The sequence below is a fragment of the Balaenoptera physalus genome (assembly GCF_965194825.1).
Source record: "Balaenoptera physalus genome assembly, chromosome: 10".
Classification (NCBI taxonomy): domain Eukaryota; kingdom Metazoa; phylum Chordata; class Mammalia; order Artiodactyla; family Balaenopteridae; genus Balaenoptera; species Balaenoptera physalus.
This window is the reverse complement of record NC_138889.1, coordinates 20,458,041-20,476,804: the sequence shown is the minus strand read 5'-3', so window position 1 is coordinate 20,476,804 and position 18,764 is coordinate 20,458,041. Positions and strand designations below refer to the sequence as shown.

Below are 18,764 nucleotides of genomic sequence, written 5' to 3'. Positions count from 1 at the left end.
GTACCAAACTTACAAGGTTATATGAGGATTTAATGAGTTAATCTATTTAGGGCTTAGAACTGTACCTGACAGACACATAGAAAGTGTTATATGTTATGAGTGCTAATGGGCCATAATTTTTCCAGGAAAAGCAATCTACCATTAGCATATCACTTAACAAAATTTTATAGAACTTAAAATTTTATATATTGCTCAAATCCATCCAAATAAGTATGTTAATAAATTGGGTGCTAAACTTTTGGCAGTAATGTGCAACTAAGTACAACTAAGAACTCACATGTTATTTACAGACTTTCATATCTTTTACAATCCCCTGAGGTAAACATAATTGGAAACATTATAGCTACCTAGTGACACAAAAGATTCACTAGAAACCATGATTAAAATTTACTGTTGGGGAAAAAATGTGGCTTTTATGTTCTTAAGGCATTTTTGAAGGTCAACTTTGAAAATGTGTGATTTGAAAAAGTGTGAAAATGAAAAAGAAACTTCCATTACAGGCTTGTAAAAGTCAAACTATCTTAAAGACATAATCAAAATTAATGTCATAACATCTATGGTGATATGATCTAAAAATTATAAGGGATTACGTTTCTTCAAGCGGGGCCTTCAACAACTCAAAATATTATTAGACTGTAAAATCTTATGCAAAAAAATGATGCATATTCTCCTTTAAGTTTTAGATGATTTGGATGGAAAACTGGCTCAGGAACAGTCTCCAAGCTCATTGAATTCCAGAACACCTCTCAACTATGGATCAAGAACACAGTTCAGTCGTTTTTACTCCAGTGGGAATAAACACCGTAATATCACAGCAAGGCACAAAAATTGCTGTAATGAAACTTCTAATATGTCTATCTATGACATCTTAAGACCAGGGACCCCTAAGGAAGGTTTTAAAACCTTTTCTCCTAGAACAAGGACGATCTGTGATATGTACAAGACACGGGAACCCAGAGTCTTAAAAGAAGATAATGTGCAAAAGAATATTTTTGGTTGTACTTCTCTGTATTTTGACAGCAGACAACGATCAGCCTCACCAGCTACAGGGTATTTCACAGCAAGAAGCTTACCTTTTTCAGACACAACTCAGAACAATACTGGATTTATACCACCAAGCCACCAACAGAGCCCAAAAAGAACTCCTTTATCATCTATCATATGGAATAGATCAGATTCCTCTAGAGATAGGCAGAACCAGGAAGAGTTCCTGAGGACACCATCACCAATGGAAGTTGACCCTGCTGACCAGTATATGTATCCCAGGTGTTTTCAGGAGGATAGGAGATATGAATTTTACCATTCACAGAGTGTTTCCCAAAGTGTTGATTTAAATGCCCCCATGAATAATGCAATGAGTCCTGACCCATTTGAGAACTCAGAGAATATGCCGTTCTACCATGAAGATAACCCATTTACTAGGTCTTTCCTTAACAATACCTTTGGATGGAGCAGGGAACAGAGATTTGGACAAAGTCCTTTTTGGGGCCAACAGGAAGAACATTCTTCCTGGTCTGACTTTCATCAAAACAGGAAACCATTCACTTCTTCTGACAGAGACTTTGAAATGATCTCCACTGAAGCAAATAGTGCATTTTTATCTGGTCATGGTCATAGTGTTCCTTCTCAACACTGGGGGCCATTTTCTCCTAGGTACAGAACAAATATTTCCAGAAACCAAGAGAAGCCACACCCCTCACAGTTTGATTCTCAGGCATCCACACTGGAGAGCATGGAGGTGTCACAAGTTAATAGGAACCAGTCTACTCATTTCAGCGCACCAAATGTTTGCTCCATGTCTGGTTCAAGCTATCACATCAAATCTGGTGGGTTAGAATGTCAACAGGACAGTTCTCCTATGGAACTACATATAAACAGAGAACCTTACTCATCTGGAATTGCTCAAACTCTAGCATCCTCATTCAAAACTACCTTCCCACAGATTCCTGATGACAGAGGGAATCCTCAGAGTCCCAGCTTTCAGAATCCCACAGTCACTTTGCAGAAAATTAAGCCTGCTTCTCTTCCAAACAGAAACTATACAGAAGTCACTGGGACCAACAGTGATTCAGTTGATTCTCCATCTCTGACTGAAAGCCAACCCAATATCTTGGTCACAGAAGTGAATAATGAGAAAGACTTGAATGGAACTGTTTTGGAAAAAGACAAACAACTAAACAAGATAGACCAGACAAACATGACAGGTGAAATACCCCAACTTGTTTCACAGACAGTAATTTCTAACCCTTTACCTGATTTTCAAAATCTCCTCTCCCAGGACTCAACCAAGAGCAACAGATTTGTTTTTAATGCATCTACGACAATAAGTTCAAAAAGTTTGCCTGGAGTCATTTCCAGGAGAGATATCTCCAAAATTCATAAAGCCAATGAACTAAAAAAAGATAAGAGTTATACTGGGAACAGAAAACTTGGCTCAGCAACTTCCCTTCCTCTCATTGAGGAAAGCAGAACAACATCACCTTTTCTCAGCCCAAATCAAGGTTGTCACCAGGAATTAACAGAAAGAAATAAAGATATTTCAAGCATTATTAAAAATAACCACGGGAGTTCTGAACGTACTGATAATCAAAATGCACAGTCTCCAGAAAAGCCTGCTGTTTTAGATACCAAGGAAGAACAATGTACCACAACTTATTCTACCAACTGTAGCAAGTCACCTGCCGACCACAATATGCCATGTGATTCTTTAGATCTGTCATCAGGTACACTACCAGATTCCTCACCATCAAATGATTCTTGCCTTGATGCTCTGGTGATTCCTTCTCCTACAGGGTTCTCCTGGAAATGTCCTTCAAGCAAAGATCTATCTCTGGGAGAAAGAGAAGAAAAAGACAATGATTGCAAGAACCAAAATAGTCAATTTTCCCTAAGCCACTCAGAAAACCAAAAGAGTAATGTTAATTGTATGCCTGTACATAATGAAGTGGTTGATGTTGTCAAATGCCATTCACATCCTCCTTTCAGGGATGGAAAGGGAAAAGGAAAAATAAGACGACGTATATCCTATACCGAAAAATTAAGCAAAACGGAAAGTAGATCAATACCTACAAGTGACAGCAGTAACCTCATTGAGGGAACTGAAAGCAATTCCAAGCCTCCTGAGCTTCACACAATTTACTGTACCTTACCAAGAAAATCAGCCAGTTTTCTCATCAATAACAGGAAGTCTGAAAGTAAGATAATGCCTTCTTCGTTTAGGAATGAGCCACTTGCATTCCAAATCAAAAATGATGTGGAAGATCCAGTAGGGAAGTACACATCAAACAAATTCAGTCCCAGTTCTTGTGAGTCAGAGAGCAAATGTTCCAGAGTAGTTTCAGACTCAGTCTCAGTACCACCTGAAGCCACAGAGGGGATGACGAATATGACAAACATTGGATCTGCTTCTGTTAGAAAAGGACCACTTCAAGTCCTCATCAAGAGGGCTGTGTCATGTCCCTCAGGGGTGCCATATGCCTCAACTGGAAGAGATGAAAGAGAAGAAGGTTTAGTCTCAGGTACAGATGCTTCTACTATAACAGTAAAGCCTTGGGAGAGACTCATTAACCCTCTGGGAAGTGACTCATCTGTTCGGGAGTGTTCTTTAAGCAACAGACACCACCAGAAGGAATACTTTCAAGAATGCACTGAAAAGAATGGTAGAATTTCTGCCTCCAGGACAGGTATATTTTCCCATCCAAATGAACACCCTTTACCTTTCTCTGAAGATTTGTCAGGCAAAGAAAGTGGGAAAACATTACATAAATTTAAGACTACTAGTATGTTTTCTGTTTCTGGTGATGAAGATAATGTGAAATGTCTTGAGGTGATTTCAATATATTATACTCTACCAAGGAAACACAGCAAAAAATTCTGTAACCTTCTTCAAAAGTATACACAAAATATCGATTCACTTACAGAATCAACTAAAGTGGAGACTAAAACATCTCCTAATGCTTTAGAAAAAGACAAACTAAATTGTTCTACACAAGAGCAGTCAGGAACACCTTCATCTAAAGATATGAAGATGCAGGTCAGCTCTGCTCAGGAGAACAGCCATCTTTCTCACACCACTGAAAATATGACTGGTTTACAATTACCGAGTTTTGGGTCCTCAGAACCTACATTACAGGAAGTTGCTTCTATTGAAGCAGATGTTTCTCTTCATAAAGGAGAACCTAAATCTAGAGAGATTTCCCCACACAACTTAACTAAAACACCTTTATGTGATTCACAAAGCGAAAAAGAGAAAGGGAAAAAATTGCGAAGTGAAACCCTGTATACTTCACCAATGCTTCAGGAAAAAAAAGTTACAAGAGAGAAATCTGAAAATTGTCAGCAATCCATTAAATCAGGTAACAGTGATTTTTCTAACCTCCCAGCCAATTCAGAAGAGAATGTTGAAAATTCCCAAATCATTAGAAGTTCTGGGGAGTGTACAAGTAGTGCTATAGCCATTACAGCTACTGGAAGTCTTCAGAAAGATATAACAGGCATCGCTATAGATGATAGCTCCAATGGATTGCAGCCTGGGGAAGTAAGAGGGGAAATTAGAAAAGATTTCCCAAAAAACCCTGATAAACCACTTTCTGACTCAGAAAGCCAAGTCTTTGCTCTTACTCCAGCCTTGCATAAACTACAGCTTGATGAGAAGACTTGTTCAAGTGAACAAGATTTAGACAGTTTGCAGTCTGAACCCAGAGAACTACCTCAAAGAAGTCAGGAGGTAAATATGACAGAGAGCAAGGCTAAAGATGAGATGCAGGAGTTGGCATGGAATCAACCTTCACTTCCTGAAGGAAGTAATAAAAGTAAAAAAAGCTTGGATGACCTAGAAAAAGGGAAAAACAGATCTTCAGTTAAACACAGATTGGCAGTTATGTCCAAAGCAAGCAGAAAATTTCCAGCTGAAGATTTATACCCCAGAAGACATGTAACTATCTTTCCTCAAAGTGGGAACAGTTCTGGCTTTAGCACCTTATCCCTTGGCACACCAGAGTGCAACCCACACTCCCCTGTGCCTACTTTAAAGTCCACAGAATCCACAGATGAAAGCAGGTTAAGTAATGATGGAGTAAATGTGGAGAAATCCGAGGACCCTCTCCAGGTTACTGCAATAACCAACAGAGAAACTTCTACACACTTAAGCAATCAGAAGTCTAACAACATTTCACAGCCATATCAAAACGAGTTTAAAAAAATCTCAGAATCACAACTAAAGTATGAGAATTCTAAGGATGTAACAGTAGCTCAGATTTTGGAAAGAGAGTCAGAAGCCCTGGCCCAACCCTCATTGATCAGCCTCAGGGAAGCAGACTTCCCTGACCATCGGAGGGGGCTGAACCCTCCTTTTCAATTGGAGCCTGCAGAGAAATCTACAGTAAGCATGCCACTGGCCAGTTTTCAGCAACAACAAAGGAGTGCTTCATCTCTGGAGTGGGAACCTGAGCCACACCCCTATCATTCAAAGAGTTTAAAAAGCATCCATGTGCACGGTGCTCTACTACAAAAAAGTCACCCTCCAAAAGTCAGAGAGCGTCATTTTTCTGAAAGTACTTCTATTGACAATGCTCTGAGTCAACAGACCCTTGGGAATGAATTCTCTAACAACAGTGGGTACAGTCGAAGATTCAAATCTTTTTCTGAACTTCCCTCCTGTGATGAAAATGAAAGTTGGGCTTTGTACAACAGCAGGCCAAAAATGGGTCCTAGGTCTGCAACATCTATATCCAGACCTATTGACTATGGGATATTTGGGAAAGAACAACAACTGGCTTTCTTGGCGAATGTAAAGAGGTCACTCACACAAGGAAGATTATGGAAACCAAGTTTTCTTAAGAACCCTGGCTTCCTGAAAGATGATGTAGTTAACACTGCTAACCCAACAGAGTCATCAAGTTCTAATTCTCCTAGTAATCAGATGCCAGAAGATAGCTTATCTCTAAGTGCACCACTTAATATCTATGAAGATGATCCAGTAGACTCAGATTGTGACACAGACACAACCACGGATGACGAATACTACCTGGATGAAAATGACAAAGAGTCAGAACTGTGAGGCTTTTTCTATAAAATGTATAACCTTTTCACCAAAAGTTTGTAATGTAAATAAAGTGCAAATATGTATGTCTACGGAAAGGACAGATATTAGAAAAAAAAAAATCTAGTCTGGGCAGTTCCTGCTCTGAAATAATCCAAATTCTCTTTTTTTCCCCCTCCACACCCTATATATAGACTTCCTGAATTCTAGAGCAATGAATTCTTGTTTAGAGGGATTCTCTGCTGTTTTCTTCCTCTGTATATATCCTTGGCCTGCTGCCACTCAGCCCAAACTTAATCTCTAATTCACTGTCCAGTTTTGGTTTTCTGCTCTATTTTCCCCCTAACTTTCTTATACCTTTCACGGTGATTTACAAATTTAATATCCCAGCACAACAGCAAAACTCTGTCTTGCCTCTTCCATGCCTTATATTCATGGCATTAAATAAAATGTCGGGTGATAACAATGGAGTAAGTATTATTATCCTGTCTGACTCATCAACATTTAGGAGGTTTAGAGTTTGGGTTTTGGGGTTTTTTTTTCTTTTGAACAAAGATAAGGGGATTTCTATAAGGACATCCTGTTTTATCCATAGTGGAGCCAGGGAGACACATATTTGAAGTGCTTGTTGAGATAATAGGTGAAGAGGTGAATCCCTAGTAAGCCAAAGAACGTTAGTACTCCTAGGAATTCCTTTGAAATAGTTTCTAGGATGGTACAGAGGCTGGCTTAGCCACAAAATTTCTGCTTAGGAAGGGAACATAACTGAGGGGTAGAGATAAGCAGACATCCCTTCATGAGACTGACATCCTTACTGCAGCTCTCTCAGCAACTGTTCCTTTTTTTTTTTCCATTTCTCCAGAACCATCCATTTAAAAATTTTCTTTATTTGCAGGATAGAACACTTTTTTCCATGTGAGACATTTTAGTTGCAAGTGGTAGCCTTGGTCAAGTCCCTGAAGTACTACCAAGTCAGATCTGACACCTTGGGGTTCACAGGCTTCTTTGCCAGATCATTTACCAGACCCTTGGAAATTAGAAGGCAGAGCTTCTAAGGGTTCGTCACTATGATTCCTTCAATAATTTATCTAGACTAAATAACTTGTCACACCCACTGATAACTTGGTTTTCCTAACTCTTTATTTGCCATGTGGAACTTCTGGGGTTTTCTCTCCTCCTAATCAGCATAAAGACCAATAAATAGGTGGCAGTGAAGCTAATCTGCTAGAACTACAGAAATCATGCCATCCTGGATCTTAGTACTGTGAGGGTCAACATGAATGGATTTCATCTTGTTTGGTTTATATTTGCTTCCTGGCCTCATTTTAGTTTCCATTTTTCTCACCTAGTCTATTTCATCCATATAAATTAAGGATAATGGTAGGTGTTGGGGAAGTATACAGAAATTTGGAACTGATAGAAATGCAAGAAAGGACTATATAATTATTATCCTCCTAACCATTGCCTTGCCTAGAAGCAAAATGCCAGAGCTAGTTTGCATTGTTCCCATGAAACTCAAAACTAAGGAAAATGAGGTAATTACATGAAAGCTATTTCTTCAATCTATAAATTGTCGTAAACTTCAAGCTCTGGCCAATCCTGACCTCAAAGAGACTGATAGTAGAATTCTAAATCAACTGTTCTAAACATTTCCATTCAAATTTGTATGGTGAAGAATAAGTAACAGTTTATTCTTTGTTTCATGTATGTTTGTAAATTCTACCTTCCTTTTTCTATTTATCTGATTATTTAAATAAAATTCATAAACCATGACCTATGTTTTCTATTTAATTTTAAAATATTTGCAGTTAATATTTTAATATTAAGATTCTTGGTTTTTTAAATGATCATTTACCAATCTATTTTGGTAAATATTCTGAGTCTACACATATGTTACAAAAGATGAGATGAAGTTAGCTTATTTTTCACTGAATTTAGCCTATATCAACAGGTAAGTTAAGGTCAGGCTAAACAACTACTTCGGGACCCTGATTCTCTGTACTAGAATCTACCATCTGAATTCAAAGGTCATTGATGGCCAATGCTCACTTGCACTATTGGTAATGTTTGCTTGTTGGTCTGGCTCAAAAATCAAGCAAACAAAATTCATGAAAATGGCACCTTCTATAATTTTATACCTTTATAAAACACTTCGTTAAAGAAGTATAGCAAATGTCTATGTATTTTAACATACAAACTGCTTTTTAATATTCACTTTTGGTATAGCTATAGTAATTTATAATAGTCATTTTTATACTCATAACTCGTTTTCTAAAATATATAATCATGATTAAAGTAAATAGTCACATAAATGGAGTAAATAATGAGGGAATCAATACTAATAAGTACCTGGTAAATTATTAACTTGTTTAAATAATAGACTTCTATAGCCATAAATTTTACATGTAAAGTCCATTTAAAATAGGACTTAATGAGATTATTTTAATTTTTAGAGACTTCCCTCTAAATAATTTACCCCCTTATATTGTAAATACATCGCTGTTAATAAAACTCCAACTGCTACTAACAAGGTTTTGGCTGATGATAGGCTAATAAGAGCTGCTTTGTGTAGAAGGTACATGTGTGCCTGTACTTGAGGTGGTGAAATAAAGTCCACTTGCGTTATGGTAAAGCTAGGTATCAAACTGGAATATCCACACCTCCATAAAAGTAATATACTCCATTGAATGCCAGAGGGTTAAAGAGGCCTTATTGCTAAGAGTTTATTGTTAATAATAGTAATAATGCTTCAGAATAACCCATTTAAATGTACAGTGTAAATATGTAAATATTTTACTTTGAGGCTCTTTGTGACTGGCACTTCTGTGTTTCTGAAACATGTAATAAGCCTTAAGCACTTTTGTTTAAAATGTTGTCAAATAATCCTTTTATGTACTTGTTCTCAAACCTGTTCTCTAGATATGAAATGTGTTACAAGACAAGGTACAAATTTGAAACAATGCCTGTGTTGAAATAAATGATTTAAATAGATGCATTATTTGACTTGGTTTTTATTCCCATCCTCAAATGATTATTTTTAAGTGTGAAAGTTTCAGGAAGAATACAAAAAAGAAAAGGGTTGGGGGGGCGGAGTGTGGTGGACAAAAGTATTCAAATAAATCTTTCTGGTGGCTATTGAATAAGATCAGCCATATGAGTGGTTTTAGAAAACAATGACTCCTTCTCTCTTCTCCTTCCATTTGTACCAAAAAGCAACCAACCAACAAGTGGAGATCAATGTACCTGGCTGCAAAAGAGAGGAGGAATGAGGAGGGTCTGGCATTTCTCTCTGAGAGTTCTCACACTTAAAAAGGAAGAGGAAGCCCCGTGGAGTTGGGCCATCTACTGCCCAGTAGCACTGCTTATGAAAGATAAGCAGATCTTTCCAGTTGAAATGTAAGACATGCAATGTTAATTCCTGCTAAACAAATTAGTAGATTTGTACTCATCTTTTATCTTTTCTAGAAAAGGAACCCAAAGCCATCTCTCTACCAAGGACAGGAGAGTGTCATGATCTTGAATATGAGCAGTATTTTATTCAAAATATTTTTACTGTCCTTTATTAAAATTTAAAATACATTAGATCAGCTAGGATTTTTAGTTGTATACAATATAATCCTCTCTAGGTGGTTCAAATAGAAAAGGATTTATTAAAGCATATATACTTTGCTCAGAAACACATTGGTAGGGCTCAGGAGATAAACATTAGGCTGAAATTCTAGGTCCAATTCCTAAAACCATGCCATAGATTATTGGACTGCCACGGGAGCTTCTGTCCTTGTTATGGCCAGGAAGATGCAGAATCAGGATGTTGGCTGAATCATATTTATTTGCCCCAGAAACCACTCCAATAGAAATAAAAAGCACTAATATGCATAGAGTTACACATAATAATTTGTATTGCTACAATGTTTGTTGTGGCAAAAACCAGAAACAAAGTGAATACCTAATAAGAAGTGACTGAATATATTATGAACATCCACATATGTAATATGATGAAACCATTAAAAAAATAAGATATAACTATACAAGTTGACTTAGAAGAATTTGCATGAGGTACTTTTGAGTGAGAAATACAAAATCTCATTTTTGTAAAGCATTAACCAAGAAACCTGCATATGCATGTGTATGTATGGAGGGATACATACTAGGCTATTAATGTTGGTTGCTTTGTGGCCAGACTGGGGGGGGGGGGCGGTGAGGTGGGAAGGTATGTTCAAGAACAGCAGAAAACAGAGAGAAGAGGTAGCCAAGACCCCTCCAAAAAAGAAACTATAAATATACACACATATGGGTATACATAGGAATCTATGTGTGTGTGTAATTATGATTGTATTTATGCACTTAGAATGTTTTATCAGTGGGTATACAGATAAAAAATGAGAGATATTTTTTAAAAAGATTTACTATCCAGGAGAATATTTAATAAGTTATTTTCTTTTTGAAAATTAATATTTGTATTACAGTCTGTGAAAAATTGTAGGGTTTTTTTTCAGTTGTATTGACATATAATTGAGATACAGCACTGCATAAGTTTAAAGTGTACAGCATAATGACATGACTTACCTATATTGCCAAATGATTGCCACAATAAGTTTAATTAACATCCATCATCTCGTACAGATACAAAAAGAAGGGGGGAGCAGAAGAAGAAGAAAATGGTTTTTTTCCTTGTGTTGAGAACTTTTAGGAAACACTGTGTTTTAATAAAATAAATGCTAGCACTAATTTTCCCTCTGAGCCCATGCTTTCTATCCCATCCATCCTTTCCAGATTATGCTGTCATTGCAGTCTAGAGTAAACTCAGAAGTACCTCTAGAAATGCTCTGGAGGTATACAGTGGTTGCTGATATGATTATCTTCCCAGTAGACATTTTTTCTTTTCTCTGGCAATTCCATTCTCCAACTGACACCCCATCACCACCACCACCACCACCACCACCACCACCACCACCTGTTCACTGTGGAAGAATCAATGTTCTTACAAGACCCTAAGAGTCTGAGCACAATTGATTGGTTCAGGAATGAGTGCCTGATTCAGAGCAGACCAAAGAGTAGTGTGTTTTAGGAGGAAATACACCTGCATTCTGAGATTCTAAATGCAAGTTAATATTTAAACCAGTTGTCTCATAATCTAAAATCCACCCTTGGAACTGTAATGTATGGAAAGGCAGGCACTGAGTTTATATCCCCAGCACCTTGCAGAATGCATGACAAAAAGTGGGTGCTGAGTAAATATTACTGAAATAATCAAAAATAAATTTTTATGAATTTTTATGAGATCTAAGCTTGTCTAAGCCCAAGTAAGGTTTTTATTAATAACATTGAAAATTAGACAATTCTCTAATGGTAAAAGATGAATTTATTATAATGACACAGGGGTATCCCAGAAACCAAGGGCAGAGATGCTGCTTATGAACTGTACCAAGCCTCTATAGTGCACTGTATAGAAAACCCAGAGAGTTTTCTATATTTCTCCTCCATTTTCAGTCTAAAAGGCAAAAAACATGACGTTTACGTTGCCTCTGTTTAAGAGAATAGTTACAAATTGAAATCTCTTAACCCTGATTTTAAACTCCCAAGGAAAAGATTCTGACTGGTTCAGTATGAGGCAGGTCCTAAACTATGGACCAATCAACTGTGGCCATGGGTTAAGGTCATGTTTCACAAACCCTCACTGTTAACTCTGGGTTGTGTAGTATATTAAAAAAAAAAAGAGGAACAGTTTCTAGAAAAGGTAGAAAATGATGAACTGAGTGAATATTCAATAGCTGTAAATTTTACATAGCTTTAATGTGAAGACTCCAGGGGCCAGTGCAATTCATAAAAGCATACATATTGAATGTTGACCTTCCAGAGTCACACACAGACTGTAATTCTAGGTGTCTGAGATTGGAACTCCATATATAGACGAATGTGAAAGGGAACAGAAAACTTCTTGAAGTGTGTCATTTATTTCAACTTTTGTGCATGACTTTTCTCCTGCCTGGAATGCCCTTCTCCCCCTCTTCCTGCAGCAAATTCTTATTTGACCTTCATGAGTCAGCATAGATGTCATCTCTTTCAGAAAGCATCTCAGTTCTCCCAAGGTTGGGTTAACTGGGCCTCATATGGTGTACTTATGTTGGTAGAGGCAATCTGCCATGGGCCCTGGACATACCTGAACATTTTTGCTGGGTATGCCAAGAATGTAAGTTCTTGACTATTCTTTACCCATGGTGTAAATGTTCAGGGTGTGTTTGCAGCAAGCATCCTAGAGGGATGAGATAACATCTCCCCACTGAAAAAGAACAGACTTAATTCCCCTTACTCTAAAAATGGCAAGCCCCTGAATTTAGAGTGTATCTCTTGTAATGCAACTCACTTCAGGCATCCAGGACAGGCCTTGTGCATTGTCCCCACAGGACTTTGTGGGGGGGGGGGGGCGGGGGGGCGGGAAGAGAGTGTATTTGTTTGCTAGGGCCACCATAACAAAATTCCACAGACTGATTAGCTAAATGGCAGGATTTATTTTCTCACAGTTCTGGAGGCTAGAAGTCCAAGATCAAATTTGATTTCTCCTGACTCCTCTCTCCTTGGATTGCAGATGGCTACCTTCTCACTGCATCCTCACATGGTCTGTCTCCTGTAACCAAGAACTCCTGGTGTCTCTCTGTGTCCCCAAATTTCCTCTTCTTACTAGGACACCAGTTAGACTGGATTAGGGCCCACCCTAATGACTTGCTTTTAACTTAATCATCTCTTTAAAGGTCCTGTCTCCAAATACAGTGATATTCTGAGGTACTGTGGTTAACACCTCTACATATGAATTATGGAGGAACTCATTTCAGCCCATAACAAGGGATATGGGGATCCAACACAAACCAAAACAAGCTCTGGCTACTGCTTTTACAATGAAGAATGTTGTTTTTTGTCTCTGACCCAGGAGTCTTGGGTCTTTTGACAGCATCCATGAAACAGTAACAGACTAATTTATTAGCTTGTAAATAGGGTAAAATCCCAGACACTATACAGTTCTTGACACCCATGTTTTAGCACCTATAACACTATTTACATTGCCTCTTCGTCTTTCTTGTCCACTAAACCACAGGAGCTGTGAAGTCAAAGTATAATGTGTAAAACATAGTAGGCATGGAATAAATGTTTGTTAGGTGAATGATATTTGATTTATTATAAAGAATCTAGTTAAGGCATTGGTTGATCTGAAGAGATACACTTTTTAAGATATGGGTTAGGATGAGAAAGAAAACAGGTTGGTATAGATTCAGTACAGCTACACAAGTGTTCAGATACAATTATATGGCTTCCTTGACCTGTTCTCAAAAATGGTGTTAACACATGTTATCTAATTTATTAGGCCACATTTTTTTTAACATCTTTATTGGAGTATAATTGCTTTACAATGGTGTTTCTCCTTTATAAGAAAGTGAATCAGCTATACATATACATATATCCCCATATCTCCTTCCTCTTGCGTCTCCCTCCCACCCTCCCTATCCCACCCCTCTAGGTGGTCACAATGCACAAAGCTGATCTCCCTGTGCTATGTGGCTGCTTCCCACTAGCTATCTATTTTACATTTGGTAGTGTATATATGTCCATGCCACTCTCTCACTTCGTCCCAGCTTACCCTTCCCCCCGCCATGTCCTCAAGTCCATTCTCTACGTCTGCATCTTTATTCCTGTCCTGCCCCTAGTTCTTCAGAACCTTTTTTTTTTTTAGATTCCATATATATGTGTTAGCATATGGTATTTGTTTTTCTCTTTCTGACTTACTTCACTCTGTATGACAGACTCTAGGTCCATCCACCTCACTACAAATAACTCAATTTTGTTTCTATTTATGGCTGAGTAATATTCCATTATATATATGCGCCACATCTTCTTTATCCATTCATCTGTCGATGAACACTTAGGTGGCTTCCATGTCCTGGCTATTGTAAATAGAGCTGCAATGAATATTGTGGTACATGACTCTTTTTGAATTATGGTTTTCTCTGGGTATATGCCCAGTAGAGGGATTGCTGGATCATATGGTAATTCTATTTTTAGTTTTTTAAAGAACCTCCATACTGTTTTCCATAGTGGCTGTTTCAATTTACATTCCCACCAACAGTGCAAGAGGGTTCCCTTTTCTCCACACCCTCTCCAGCATTTACTGTTTGTAGATTTTTTGATGATGGCCATTCTGACTGGTGTGAGGTGATAACTCATTGTGGTTTTGATTTGCATTTCTCTAATGATTTGTGATATTGAGCATCCTTTCATGTGTTTGTTGGCAATCTGTATATCTTCCTTGGAGAAACGTCTATTTAGGTCTTCTGCCCATTTTTGGATTGGGTTGCTTGTTTTTTTGATATGGAGCTGCATGAGCTGCTTGAAAATTTTGGAGATTAATCCTTTGTCAGTTGCTTCATTTGCACATATTTTCTCCCATTCTGAGGGTTGTCTTTTCGTCTTCTTTATGGTTTCCTTTGCTGTGCAAAAGCTTTTAAGTTTCATTAGGTCCCATTTGTTTATTTTTGGTTTTATTTCCATCTCTCTAGGAGGTGGGTCAAAAAGGATCTTGCTGTGATTTATGTAATAGAGTGTTCGGCCTATGTTTTCCTATAAGAGTTTTATAGTGTCTGGCCTTACATTTAGGTCTTTAATCCATTTTGAGTTTATTTTTGTGTATGGTGTTAGGGAGTGTTCTAATTTCATTCTTTTACATGTAGCTGTCCAGTTTTCCCAGCACCACTTATTGAAGAGGCTGTCCTTTCTCCATTGTATATTCTTGCCTCCTTTATCAAAAATAAGGTGACCATATGCACGTGGGTTTATCTCTGGGCTTTCTATCCCGTTCCATTGATCTGTATTTCTGTTTTGGTGCCAGTAGCATACTATCTTCATTACTGTAGCTTTGTAGTATAGCCTGAAGTCAGGGAGCCTGATTCTTCCAGCTCCATTTTTCTTTCTCAGTATTGCTTTGGCTCTTCAGGGTCTTTTGTGTTTCCATACAAAACGTGAAATTTTTTGTTCTAGTTCTGTGAAAAATGCCATTGGTAGCTTGATAGGTATTGCATTGAATCTGTAGATTGCTTTGGGTCATATAGTCATTTTCACAATGTTGATTCTTCCAATCCAAGAACATGGTATATCTCTCCATCTGTTTGTATCATCTTTAATTTCTTTCATCAGTGTCTTTGAGTTTTCTGCATACAGGTCTTTTGTCTCCTTAGGTAGGTTTATTCCTAGGTATTTTATTCTTTTTGCTGTAATGGTAAATGGGAGTGTTTCCTTAATTTCTCTTTCAGATTTTTCATCATTAGTGTATAGGAATGCAAGACATTTCTGTGCATTAATTTTGTATCCTGCTACTTTACCAAATTCATTGATTAGCTCTAGTAGTTTTCTGATAGCATTTTTAGGATTCTCTTTGTATAGTATCATGTCATCTGCAAACAGTGACAGCTTTACTTCTTTTCTGATTTGGATTCCTTTTATTTATTTTTCTTCTCTGATTGCTGTGGCTAAAACTTCCAAAACTATGTTGAATAATAGTGGTGAGAGTGGACAACCTTGTCTTGTTCCTGATCTTAGTGGAAATGGTTTCTGTTTTTCAGCATTGAGAACGATGTTGGCTGTGGGTTTGTCATATATGGCCTTTATTATGTTGAGGTAAGTTCCCTCTATGCCTACTTTCTGGAGGATTTTTATCATAAATGGTGTTGAATTTTGTCGAAAGCTTTTTCTGCATCTATTGAGATGATCATATGGTTTTTATTCTTCAGTTTGTTAATATGGTGTATCACATTGGTTGATTTGCACATATTGAAGAATCCTTGCATTCCTGGGATAAACCCCACTTGATCATGGTGTATGATTCTTTTGATGTGCTGTTGCATTCTGTTTGCTAGTATTTTGTTGAGGATTTTTGCATCTATGTTCATCAGTGATATTGGCCTGTAGTTTTCTTTCCTTGTGACATTTTTGTCTGGTTTTGGTATCAGGATGATGGTGGCCTCGTAGAATGAGTTTGGGAGTATTCCTCCCTCTGCTATATTTTGGAAGAGTTTGAGAAGGATAGGTGTTAACTCTTCTCTAAATGTTTGGTAGAATTCCCCTGTGAAGCCATCTGGTCCTGGGTTTTTGTTTGTTGGAAGATTTTTAATTACAGTCTCAATTTCAGTGCTTGTGATTGGTCTGTTTATATTTTCTATTTCTTCCTGGTTCAGTCTCAGAAGGTTGTGCTTTTCTAAGAATTTGTCTATTTCTTCCAGGTTGTCTATTTTATTGGCATATAGTTGCTTGTAGTAATCTCTCATGATCCTTTGTATTTCTACAGTGTCAGCTGTTACTTCTCCTTTTTCATGTCTAATTCTATTGATTTGAGTCTTCTCCCTTTTGTTCTTGATGAGTCTGGCTAATGGTTTATAAATTTTGTTTATCTTCTCAAAGAACCAGCTTTTAGTTTTATTGAAATTTGCTATTGTTTCCTTTATTTCTTTTTCATTTATTTCTGATCTGATCTTTATGATTTCTTTCCTTCTGCTAACTTGGAGGTTTTTTGATCTTCTTTCTCTAATTACTTTGGGTGTAAGGTTAGGTTGTTTATTTGAGATGTTTCTTGTTTCTTGAGGTAGGATTGTATTGCTATAAACTTCCCTCTTAGAACTGCTTCTGCTGCATCCCATAGGTTTTGGGTCGTCGTGTTTTCATTGTCATTTGTTTCTAGGTATTTTTCGATTTCCTCTTTGATTTCTTCAGTGATCTCTTGGCTATTTAGTAGTGTATTGTTTAGCCTCCATGTGTTTGTATTTTTTACAGATTTTTTCCTGTAATTGATATCTAATCTCATAACATTGTGGTCGGAAAAGATACTTGATACGATTTCAATTTTCTTTAATTTACCAAGGCTTGATTTGTGACCCAAGATATGATCTATCCTGGAGAATGTTCCATGAGCACTTGAGAAGAAATTGTATTCTGTTGTTTTTGGATGGAATGTTATTAGGCCATATTTTACTATCATCCAGTACCAGCTAACCCTCAGATCATTTCTCTGAATAAAAAATTTAATATTTATTTTGAAAGAATGCAAACACAATGTGTTCCAAACAACTTTTTAAGCGATAGCTAGAGCAGAGCAAATCTTTCAATTTAAAGTATGCAGACACTCCCACAAGATAAAAGTTAGCAGTGAAAGTAATGTCAAGTAATGCTACACTTTAGCCCTGCAATTTATCAGTGCTTTACTATCAGTTTCTGAAAATTTTTCCAAAGTACAAAGAACACTATCTACAAACTCTGCTCAGCATTATTAAAATAGGTCAAGAGAAGTGGGGAAAATATGGTAAAGATTTTGCCCTGGTAAACCTTGGTCAGAGCAGGAATGCTGAGCAGCCCAAGGGCCTGATTCTGGTGACTCTGGATTAACAAACTATCAGGAGGATGCAGTCTCTGTTCCAGGGACTTCCCTGGTGGCGCAGTGGTTAAGAATCCACCTGCCAATGTAGGGGACAGGGGTTCGATCCCTGGTCTGGGAAGATCCCACATGCCATGGAGCAGCTAAGCCCGTGTGCCACAACTATTGAGCCTGCGCTCTAGAGCCCGGCAGCAACAACTACTGAGCCTGCGTGCTGCAACTACTGAAGCCTGTGTGCCTAGAGCCCATGCTCCACAACAAGAGAAGGCACTACAATGAGAAGCCCACGCACTGCAACAAAGAGTAGCCCCCACTCGCCACAACTAGAGAAAGCCTGCGTGCAGCAATGAAGACCCAACGCAGCCATAAATAAATAAATACATTTATTTTTAAAAAAGAAAGAAAGAAATCCTGTGTCCATACCGGTACGTGAATTTTTCCTGGCTCACCCAGCCTGTGAAGAGCTTTTATTTCCTTTGAATAGATTAAAACCATAAACAGATAAAAGAAGGAAAAATAATTAAGTAATATAAATAAAATGGTCCGAAAAGAGAGGCAGACAGTGGCTGCCCGCTAATAGGGCCCTTGCCAGTCTCTTCCCAGATCCAACTTTCAGCATCTGAGGAGTAATCAAGACCAATCATTCCTCATCAATTACAGGGGACAACAGCTTCTGACTTTGAGGTGACGCTCACCCACCAACCTCAACCGTGACTTCTGCTATTCCAGTGCCCAGCTCCTGGCTCCTCGCTTGAGGCTTGGCCCAAACTCAGTGGATGCTCATTAAACACTTGCTGAAAGAAGGGAAGTTAGACTTAGGGGATTAGGGAGAATGGAGGGAGTCACAGCCCAGTGAGGGAGACTGCTGAGCAGAAAACAAACAAGAGGTAGGTGATAAAATTTGGTGCTGATGTGAACAAAAGGGCTGGGAGATTTGGCCTTGTAGGGGATCAGGGGAGTGATATTTGCTCAGCGTCTTGTAAACCCAGTAAAATTCCTTGTTTGAAGGCATTTCCCTAAACTCTTCAAAGCTGTTCGCCGCTGGGCCTTCTCTCTGGTCCACTAGCAATCACCACTGTGTTTGCGTCCTTCCAAAGCCGGTTTCCATTAAACAGTTGCCAAACTCCAGCAACCAGAGGTGGGGGCCGGGTACAGCCTCAAGCACCCTGGTCTCAGTGTCCGCCCCTCGACCCTGGTCCTCAACCCTGCGCGGCTGGCGGGGGTGGGGTGGGGGAAGTGACGAGTCCATCGCGGACCCCCGGCAGCGCCCGACGCCGTCGCCTGCGGCGCGCCCTAGCGTTCCGTCCGGAAGGGGGC

The 18,764-nt window shown here is 38.4% G+C and overlaps 1 protein-coding gene across 12 annotated transcripts in view; it reads left to right on the top strand.

Annotated features, from left to right (window-relative positions):
- The window catches only part of EXPH5 (exophilin 5), a 74,180-nt gene extending 65,147 nt beyond the window's left edge, over positions 1-9,033 (top strand). For 11 of the 12 annotated variants that reach the window (XM_082476832.1, XM_082476838.1, XM_082476837.1 and 8 more), the window contains one exon: positions 678-9,033. In XM_082476832.1, coding sequence (XP_082332958.1) covers positions 678-6,058 — 5,381 coding nt within the window. In that variant the 3' untranslated portion in view covers positions 6,059-9,033. The remainder of the gene's footprint in view (positions 1-677) is intronic. The other variant, XM_082476834.1, reaches the window with a different exon arrangement.
- The last annotated feature ends 9,731 nt before the right edge of the window (positions 9,034-18,764 follow it).